The sequence below is a fragment of the Nematolebias whitei genome, chromosome 23 (assembly GCF_014905685.2).
Source record: "Nematolebias whitei isolate Nwh7 chromosome 23, NemWhi1, whole genome shotgun sequence".
Classification (NCBI taxonomy): Eukaryota; Metazoa; Chordata; class Actinopteri; order Cyprinodontiformes; family Rivulidae; genus Nematolebias; species Nematolebias whitei.
The window spans coordinates 3,114,631-3,125,304 of NC_056520.1; the positions used below are offsets into that span (position 1 = coordinate 3,114,631).

Genomic DNA, 10,674 nt, shown 5'->3' on the forward strand with positions numbered 1-10,674 from the left:
GGTATATTATTCAGGATTCAAGGTATTAATCTGTTGGATGGTATATTGTTCTGGTTATTCTCGTGGTTATATGACCATGACCCCAGAATTGACCACCCAGCAGAATAAATACTGACATATATTCTCTAACAGACTGAAGAAACATATGTCTCTTGCCATAATACATGAAATGTATCACACTTCTGTGAAAATCCTTTTTCCAACTTGGTTATGGCACGTTTAAGAATCATGGTAAAAGGGTGCAAGGACATGGCTAAACCTGATGAGGGAGAGGGTTAAATATGTTTCACTGTCCACGTTGAACAGTCTAATTCATAAGAGGAAGGATAAATGAAGAGGTGAATCACTTGGAACAAATGAAATGAGATTTAAATTGTAAAAATTTACCTCCCTCACTTTTTTTTATATTCTAAAGATAAACATATTGTGGTATAGTCTCCATTCAATCAAAAACTTACTTACTTAACATGAACTTTCTCTTGTCTGGTCCATTGCTGTACTGGTGTATGGTACGTGGTACTTTTGTTATTTTAGGAGCCATAAAATGCCAGTCGTCACAGGTGAGCACCAGAAGTAGAGGTACCCGTCTCATGCAACACAAATATGGATTTCACTTCACAGCAGTCATCTGCCTGGGCTCTGCATCTTTGTGCTTTTGTTCCTCTCAGCCACTCGTTTTGTTTGTAGTCAGTGTTTGCTGTGAACAAACTCACCATCTCCGTGTCAGACACGGGCCCAAAGCTGGTGACAAAAATGTTGGTCTTGATCTCCGTGACGTTCTCTGTTGAGGGAACACAGTGGAGAATGTTTAAGAACTAATGAGCAGACAGCAGATTAAAAATATTAATAACATGCAAATAATGATAACTAGTCTAGATGGCATTTGATGCTTTTTGCCATTTTATTTTTGGCAGAGTCTTTGGCCTGTTCCACACGTTAGATGATTCAGTCGAGTGCTGGAAGGTGTGAATGGTGTGAAACTGAATGGAGATTAGATCCAAAACTACGTTTGTTTGAAAAATCTGAAAAGCCCCATGTTCATTGTTGGTCTTTGAATCAAACCATCTGTCCTCTTGGTCCAAAATGAGTACATTACTGTCCCCAAGGTGTCAAAATACATACAATGCTGTTCTCAATGTCTCAAAATGTGCATAATGCTATCCTCAAGGTATCACGTCTGCATGACTGTCCTCAAGGTTTCAAAATGTGTACATTACTCTTTTCAAAATGTCCAAATGTGTTTCTGTAATCAAGGTGCCAAAATGTGTAGATTATCCATCCATCCATTATCTTCTGCTTGTTCCAAGTTCGGGACGTGGGGCAGCAGCTTGAGCACGGAGATCCAGACATTTCTTTCCACAGCCACCTCTCCCAGCTCTTCTGGGAGGACTCCAAGGCGTTCCCAGACCAACCAAGAGACATAGTCTCTCCAGCGTGTCCTGGGTCTTCCCCGGGGTCTCCTCCCAGTTGGACATGCCCGAAGCACCTCCCTAGGGAGGTGCCCAGGGGGCATCCTTACCAGATGCCCGAACCACCTCAACTGTGTACATTATGATTCTTAGAAAGTGTCCCAGTGTAGACACATACCCAGACTGTAAAAGTATAAATGATATAACCATAAACCAAATGATACAATCTAGAATGAATGACATTAAGTTTAAAATAAAAACAGAAACCAGAAAAATATTAACAAAAATAAATGGCTTGAGCACATATTTTTTTTTGTGTCAACAGTTTTCATTGTTGACAGATTTTGTATTACCATCTAAACATCAATACAATGAGAGCAATACAACGACAATGATTATTTTAAATATTATTGTAAAGTATTCACACTAAAACCAGTTTGGGGCAATGGTCGACCATTGAATGGTCGTCAAAGATACTCAGTAAAATGAAGAGTTAGGGGTTGTATGTCTATCGCTAATGACAAGCTTCACAACTCATACTTGTATAAACTTGTGGGCTGTGGCAGCTCAGTGGTGGGTGCAGTGGTTTTGTAATACTGAGGCTGCAGGTTTGAGCCCAGCTTGCTTCACAAAAAAAGTCAGAGCCTTTGATCTGTCAATTGCACAGAAAAAAAAAGACATTCCCATGAAAATAAATTCAGAAAGCTGCTGTTTTTGAGAAACTCGTTAAATGAAGGCCCCTCAGTGTTTTTCTGGGATGTATTTATAGGCCCTCTTGTCAAGGGTAGCAACCGTTACCAGGCTGTGAAAGCTGGCTTTTGCCATGACACATCGATATGAAAAAGCACTTGTCCCCCCCCCCCCCTCTCCCCCTTGTCATTGGACAGCTACTGAAAACGTGGCAACAAGGTGTATGTATGCTGATCGGCATCTTGGTGGTAAGATGAAAAGCTCGTGAACATTTGGTGAAGAAAAAAAACGCTAAAAGGACCTCGCTAATCGAAAAGAATCAAATGAAAACATGCCGTTTCAGTGGCTCAGGAGAAAGAAAATATCACTTCTGATTGGTAGATTGTTGGCTCTCAAGGTTATCTCCTGTTGCCAGGGTGAGGAACGCGAATAAAAGCCCACAGAGCACTTCATTCTTGTGGTGGAGGGGGGTGGTTGGACTTACATCGCCTTACAATGGACTTGCTATGAAAGAAGACCAATAAAGGTTTTCTCCTTGTTCAAGAAAACACACCAACTGGTACATTTCCACTTCAGTATCTGAACGATTTTTGATTCAAGGGGAGTGATGTACAAATGACAAAATACCTTCAGTGCTTTTACTTAAAGGTAGCATCTCACTCTCGGGACTGGTCAGAGACACAAGCCCAAGAAATATCAGGTATGTTTACTTGCAAATCACATTGAACGATGTATGCCAATTTCCAACAACATTTGGGTCGAAACTATTTATTAATTTGACTTTTATCAACCTTTATTTAACCAGGCAAGTCCTAAAGGTATCACAGATGTCTCCTGTAAGGGAGGCCTGGACCTGAACATGCATGTTTTTGGACTGTGAGAGGAAACCGTAGTACATGGAGAAACCCCACATGAACACGAGGAGAACATGTAAACACCTTACAGAGCATCTCCAGGTCCAAACCGAGAATTAAACCCAGGACCTTCTTGCTGAAAGGCATCAGTGTCAACCACTGAGCCATTGTGCTGCCAATTTAGGCTGAAGTTTGCATACATCTTGATAAAAATACATGGAAAATACAGCTATAGTACTTTGGAATTACATAAACTGAATTGAGAAGGGTTCAAGATAGGTTCCAGATGTCCGCAGAGACTTCTGGACTATTTTGAGAAAAATAGTTTAATATTTGGTATATGTCTAGAATTCTCCACGACAAACCAAGACAAGTGAGAACCCTTGCGAACGATTCAAGACATTGTGGAAACTCCCTCACAAAGGTTTGTCACCAGTAGTCACAGCCCATTGAGCTACAGTACTGCCTGTGCAAAAAAATAAAACCCAAAGCCCTTCCCCTGGCAAACCTCCAAGCCCTGGCCGGAGTCTGTTGTCATAGCCATCCAGGAGCCCATCCAGGATCCTGGTGAAGACCGTGCTGTTGTCGTTGGCGCCCGTCTCCTTCTGAGCTTCCGATGAAGTCTGGCTAAGACTAGGAGAAACAAGATGGAGGAGATGGTCCCTGCATTAGTCCAACTTCAAGACGTCAAACAAGACGCGGTTATTGTGATTAATTAGCTAGCCGAATCAAGGACAGACTTGTTGTGATTAATTATTAAACATAAGGATTGCTTCCACATACCGGTGGAGCTAATTAGGGCTTAGATGTGTGATCCAAATCCAAACAAATGAGCTCTCCTTCTATAGCGAGAAACATGGCATTATGTCTCGGAGATGAGCTTTTCTGTTTTTTACCGGGTTTAGGATCAGTATCGGGGAAAGGCTGTACAAAGGCTATAAACCAGATTAGAACATCTAATCTGAAAAAACATCAATCTTTTCAGATGTGACTGCATTGGTTCAGTAATGTAAAGTGAGCTTTTTGCCCTTTTAATTTTAGAAAAAAACCAGCCAGTGACATAGATATGTAGCAAAAGGAAACTCAAATTTGCGCTCAGTTACTGGGAACAGCAGATAAAAGTCAAAGAGTTGAGTTTTCAAAGGTGCAAAAGGGACTGAATCAAATCACGAACACAGAATGATGCATCTAGTGTCATTATTTTGTGGATGTAACACTGTGTTTACCTATTTTGGCATCCAAACAGGAGCAGGAGTGAAAGGACGAGCTGAGCCATGATTGAAACTCTGCTCATTTTGTTGTGGAGAGCTGCAAGAGAAATCCATACGAACAGAGAAAGAAAGAAACCATAAGGAAGTTACTGCCTTTTAAAGACCAACTGCAGTTTTATGAGCACAATTTTTAAAAAAATGTGGAAAACTCTTGGCCTCACTGCAACACAAAATCAAGCAGCAGGACAAGCTCGTGTTCACCGAAGCTGCGGTCTGCAACTCCTCCATATTCATAATGGGGTTTTAGAAAGACACGTCGAAATGCTACAATTCCTTATGGGGAAAGAAACAAAAATATAGGTTTTCTGCCGTATAGTTTTTGCTATGGGAAGCTCCTATTGAATCCAGGGCATCTGAATTTATATGGGCTACCCCCCTCCTTCCCCATCTCTCCTCTCTCCTTTCTTCCACCTTCACCTTTTTACATTTTTCTCCATCAAACGCACAAAACAATCTTGTGATAATAAGAAAAAGAGGCTACCTGAATGCAGCTCCAAAGCTCCGGGCTTTTGTTCTCCCACCCAGCGGCGACTGGACGACGTGGTCTATGTCTGCGTTGTTCAAACTGGACCTTACTATTCTTCTCCAGGCTCGTCGGGGCTGTCTTTCCTCCTCCTCCTCTTCCTCTTCAGCTTCCTCTCTCTTTCGTTCAGTCTTTCTCACTGTCAGTGAGAGGTTTCCCCATCCGGAGGTGTTGTAGTAGTCTCTGACGGCTCTTCAGCACCCGCCGCACCGCATCGCCTCCAGAGGGGTTTATCGCAGCATCAGCATCACAAAGGCTGCCTCCTCTGCCAGCCTCGGTGGAGACTGGTTTCACTCCACATTTTTCCGGCTCTTTCGCAGTACCGCCTACTGCTGGTGATGGATGATATAGTTCTGCAGCAGTGGCTAATAATTTGTAAAACAGGCGCTCCCCATTGGTGGATAGTGAATGGGGAGGTATGATGACAGTGCGGGTAATTAAACCTCACTGCTTGATTTCAGTGGGTACCATGGTCTTTTTAATCTACAGTACAGAATATGAAAGCAAACATGGTTCCCCAGCTCATGTATTTCCTGTTAGGTTATCTTAAAGCAGTGGTTCCAAACTCTGGTCCTTGAGGAACACCACCCTGCATGTTTTAGTTGTTTCCCTACTTTTACACACCTGATTTGAATAAATGGGTGATTTGCAGGCTTCTGCAGATCTTAAGGAAGTAACCAAATCACGGATCAGATGTGATGGAGCGGGGAAATGAGTAAAACATGCAGGATGGTGTTCCTCAAGGACCAGGGTTGGGTCTTTGTGCGAGTTCGTTTGCTGTGGCGATCCCTGAGGAAGGGAGCAGCCATAAAAAGAAAATAGTTAGTAGAGAAAGCAACAACTCTCGGTTGCTTCACTTTTTTGGAATGAGTTTTTACATCAGTTTTTTTTTCCAACTAGTACTCTGTGAGAAAACTTTGATAAAAGTAGGCAGTATAACTACCGGTACCTAGTTGGATATGTGCAGAAGCTGACAGTCAGCTTTCCATACCGATGGATATCAAGGTCTGCTGAAACCTGAACTGAACTTAGATGTCGTGAAGACACTCAGTCTTAATACACTTATCATCCTGACGTTTGCCAAAAGAGGGTAGCCGAGTTCCACCTTTAATAGACACTAATTAGTCGGTGATGTTTAATGTCCCTCTGCTCACTTAAATCCGTCTGGAGGTGCAGTCTGCGGAGGCGAACGCGGACGAGAAATGTTAAGAAACACAACTCTGCACCCCTGGGAGTTGGATTTTAGCAGCATGTCTGGTGTGGACAGCTCCTAAAGGGTGATGAGCGCTTTGACAAGGGTGTGAAAAGACTGTGTGACTGGATAAGATGGTAATGGAGAGTGCATGGCATCTCCCAGAGAAAACTGACAGTGTTTACCCTGAAGGCACTCCACTGTTTCACATTCATGCTTGACTGAATGTCTAAAAATCTTACAGAATACATTTAAAGTCATAAAATCCCAAAGTTACAAGTATTTTAGGAAGAAAATCTTCCAGATATTTATGATGGTTGTGGAAAGTGGACACTGTTAAGCATTTTCATTGGCTCTGACCTCTAATTAATGACGTCGTCGCCCTTTTGTTTCAGGAATGCTGTTGACGGAAACAAGAAGCTGGTCGCCATCTATGACACCAGGTATGTCACAGCACGTCATTCCTTTTGTTGGGGGGGGGGGGCTGTTCACATCTCCACACCGCCCCAATTACCCACGGATTTACAAACCTCCCCATTCCCGAAAGCACAGGAACACCCCCTTCATTTCAGAGCAGACAATAACGGGGCTATTATAGACGACGGCTGATCAGTCACGGGCATCGAATTATAGAGAATGCTGCCGGTCTCCATGAGATATTGCCAGGCTCCCGCCATTGTTATTGGCAACACAGAAGAAGGGAACTGAAGCTGACGGTTTGGAATGCACTGTAAAAAAAAAAGTAAATTATTGGGTGACGAGGAACTACTTAACAGAGCTTAATATAATCAGTTAACAGTTGAGGTGACTAGAATAATTTATTGTTTGCAGTGGAAACTTTGTAAACTTCAGTATGAATACAGTACCGGTATATGTAAAAATTAAGCTTAGGGAAGCACTTTATAAAAATATACAGTATATACATCAATGTTGTATCAGTATATGTAAAACAGTCGGAAAAAGGTGGATTGATCTCTTCAGGTCGAGGGTGAGGTTCTGCCTCAAGTGGAGGAGTTCAAGTATCTCGGGGTTTTGTTCCTGAGTGAGGGAAGAATGGAGCGTGAGATTGACAGACGGATTGGTGCAGCGTCTGCAGTATTGTGGACACTGTGCCGGTTCATTGTAGTGAAGAGGGAGCTGAGCTGTAAGGCAAAGTCCTCTGTTATCTGTCAGTCTACATTCCTCCCCTCACCTCTGGTCATGAACTCTGGGTAGAGACTGAAAGAATGAGATCGTGGATACAGGAGGTTGAAATGAGTTTCCTCTGCAGGGTAGCTGGACTCTCCCTTAGAGACAGGGTGAGAAGTTCAGTTATCTGGAGAGACAGAGTAGAACCACTGCTCCTCCACATCGAGCTTAGCCAGTTGAGGTGGTTCGGTTATCTGACAAGGATGCTCCCTGGGCGCCTCCCTAGGGAGGTGCTTCAGACATGTCTGACTGGGAGGAGACCCTGGGGAAGACCCAGGACACGCTGGACAGACTTTGTCTCTCGGTTGGACTGGGAACACCTTGGAGTCCTCCCAGAAGAGCTGGAAGAGGTGGCTGTGGAGAGAAAAGTCTGGGTCTCACTGCTCAAGCTGCTGCCCCCGTGACCCGACTTTGGAACAAGCGGAAGATAATGGACGGATGGATGGATGGACATATGTAAAATTGCTGTTTTAACTGTTATCACTTAATAATCATTGCTAAAACTGCCTTAAAATGCATACGTATCACCAACCTGGTGGTCTTTTGTGACCAAAAAAACTACGTATTTGCATATACAACCCTTACAGTAACACACGAGGACACCTGGTGCCACATGGAAACAACTACAACAAAGTCTATAATGTGGTAAATTTGACACGTAAAAGAGAAATTATTCACATGTAGAAAAAATGAAAACCCGTATGTTTCACAGGTAATGCAATAGATTCAACGCAAAAAACATAAAAAAAAATTCTTGTCATATTAGATACAAATGTTCAAAAGCTGTTTCTTATGGGCACAACTGTTTCATGTGTAAAAATAAACTTGTGTTCCTTTGCGTTTCACGTGTATTTCCTAAACTTTTCACATGGACAATTACTTGGCTAACATAATAAAGTCTTAAAGCAGCTTCTTGTCCATGTGCACAAGTATTTTAAATGTGGGGAAAAATGTAATTCCATGAATTTTGCACATGATTCTAAAGATTTTACATGGCGATGTAAGTTAGGTGCTACAAATAAGTTACAAAATTCCCAAGGCAACATGTTTTCTATTAGTACAAGATGTGTTTCATATGTGGAAAACAAAATCCTTTGGGCTTTATGTGTAATTCTATATATTTTGCATGGGAATTTACATGGGTACTACACATTAGTTAGTACAAAAAAGTCCCAAAGCAACATGTTTCTCACGTGTAGAAAAACTTGTAAGGGGGTGTAAGGCCCTCTTTTTATCTGTCGGTCTACATTTCTACCATCACCTATGGTCAAGACCTCTGTTTACTGACCCAAAGAACAAGATCTCACATACAAATAATCAAAAGTAGTTTTCTCCTCAGGGTAGCTGGACGTTCCCCTAGAGACAGAGTAAGAAATTGAGTTATCTAGGAGAGACTCGGAGTAGCGTCGCTGCCTCTCCACATTGAAAGGAGCCAGCTGAGGTGGTTTGGACATCTGGTAAGGATCCACCCTGGAAGTGTTCTGGGCATGTCCAACTGGGAGGATACCTCAAGGAAGACCCAGGACGCATTGGAGAAACTGTTTCTTGGCTGGCCAGGGAATGTTTGGGAGTCCTCTTGGAAGAGGTGGCTGTGAAAAGATATACCTGAGCCTCCCTGCTAGAGTTGCTCCTCCCGAGACCCGACTCTAGAACAACTAGAAGTTAATGGATGGATAGATGGACGGATGGACAGACCACAGGTTTTAGACAGACTATGAAAATGTTCCAAAGCCCTGTTTTACATGGCAGCCCCATAGGTTCAGATGGGAATATTTCATGTACCATCATGAAAACATATTCAATAGAACAAACCATTGAAATCACGTGGGTTTCTTATGTAATCCTATAGACTTTACATGGTAATTTCGGTGGGTTTGACATAAACGTTCCAAAGCTGCGTTTTTGTTTTTTTCTTAATGTTCAGATTATTGTGCAGCCACTGGTGGGTATTTTTTTTTAACAGTGTAATAAGTGCTGGGCTCCATCTGTGGTTTGAACGGAGCGAGTGCCTTCACCAGCAGCGGCAGCATCTCTACATCCTCCTCTCATCAATATGCGCTCCAGCTCCTGACTGGAAGAGCCTCATTCACACACAGCAACACACAAGAGGAGAGCCCCACATTCCTGCCGGGGTTGGCGATGACAGCCTACGTCTCACATCTGCCTCGGTCCGCTGCAGACTTTTCCAGCGCCTCAGCCGACTTTCTCCTGGTTGTGTCTTGTGCATGTGCGGTGGAGCAATCCATGGATTTACTCTGGTTATGAGGAGCATACGGGGAGGCTGTTGATTGCAAGGAGAGAGGGAGAGGCTCTTTGCTCCAGTGGCTGCAAGCAAGCACCGTAGTGAAAACATTTGTATTGTTCCTAATTCGATCACATTAAGAGGAGAAGGATCATGTTGGCTTGGGAGAGGGTTCGTCAGTTTCGTGTCTTGTCCGCGCTGGTGGTGGGTTCGATTATGTGCTGCGCCAAAAGGTTTGTGATATTGTCCTGTTCTTCATTTCTGCCAGTCAAGGTTATCGCTTGTGTTCATTTGTCCAGCAGCTAAGGTAATGTTCCCTCTCGTTTATTTTATGTTCCTGCTGTCGTTTCAGCGTCAATGAACCGGGCAACATGTCTTTTGTGAAGGAGACGGTGGATAAACTACTGAAGGGATATGACATCCGACTCAGACCAGACTTTGGAGGTATGCAACGCATTTCCCTCAGCTCCTCCATCGTTGATCCCCCTGCTTTAGTTTTGGCGCCAACTGTTTATGTCATGGCCAGGTGTAGAGCCATTTAATAAAACTGTAATGGCTAAAAATTTAAAAGCTGCAGCTCTTCTGATTAATTACAAACGAACAAGAAGACAAACCAAATAAATAAAATACATTAGAATTTACCTAAATGAATGCAGATGAGGCTTCGTGCTATTTACGAGCCCAAAACCAGCAGGACGGGTTTTAAGGAATGCTGCCTTGTTTTATTTTTGGAACCAGAGTCTGCTCACTGGCAATGTGGAGCTTTAAGTCCCGCCCACTTCTCCCTCCACACAATCATGGTGTCACGGGACCTTTTTAAAGCATGAAATAAGTAATTGTTATTTTTTATATTTTTTAAATTCTGTAGCAAGATAAGAGCCATGTGAGTCAATAGCTAGCAAAATGATCTGAGGTGGGGTTTTATGCTTTAGTAATTGTTGCTTACATGGAGGGCGGGACAAAAAACTTATTCTGGAACCATCCTGTCAGGATCCATTTCCGGTTTTAACTTCCGGGATCCTGTACGAAGTCCAGATCCTGACGAAAGTACAATATTTGCGAACAATAACCGTAAGGGTTTGAAAAACTGCCCCTCGTTGAATTAACAACTGTAATGTAATAAAATGCACAGAAAAATAGACATTCTACTGATATTTACTAACCCATATGGGTTTATATAAGACTTTGTTTAGTTCAAGATCAGGGCAGTTCATTGAGGTCCCATGCTATAAAGGTTGGAAGAGATGTGTCTCTTAAAATTATCATAAATGTGAGAAAATGATGGCAAAATATTTAATCAATAAA

The 10,674-nt window shown here is 42.6% G+C and overlaps 2 protein-coding genes across 2 annotated transcripts in view; one reads left to right on the top strand and one right to left on the bottom strand.

Moving 5' to 3' along the window:
* LOC119428890 (gamma-aminobutyric acid receptor subunit alpha-5) overlaps window positions 1-5,303 on the bottom strand; it is a 39,771-nt gene extending 34,468 nt beyond the window's left edge. The window contains exons 1-4 of the mRNA XM_037696585.1: window positions 4,706-5,303; window positions 4,180-4,261; window positions 3,462-3,586; window positions 714-781 (exon numbers count right to left, since the gene is read on the bottom strand). Of these exons, the coding sequence (XP_037552513.1) occupies window positions 714-781; window positions 3,462-3,586; window positions 4,180-4,247 (261 nt within the window). The 5' untranslated portion in view covers window positions 4,248-4,261; window positions 4,706-5,303. The remainder of the gene's footprint in view (window positions 1-713; window positions 782-3,461; window positions 3,587-4,179; window positions 4,262-4,705) is intronic.
* Window positions 1-10,674, top strand: part of LOC119428889 (gamma-aminobutyric acid receptor subunit beta-3) — a gene marked incomplete in the record, with an annotated part of 92,213 nt that overhangs the window by 22,322 nt on the left and 59,217 nt on the right. The window contains 2 exon segments of the mRNA XM_037696584.1: window positions 6,335-6,382; window positions 9,722-9,813. Of these exon segments, the coding sequence (XP_037552512.1) occupies window positions 9,741-9,813 (73 nt within the window).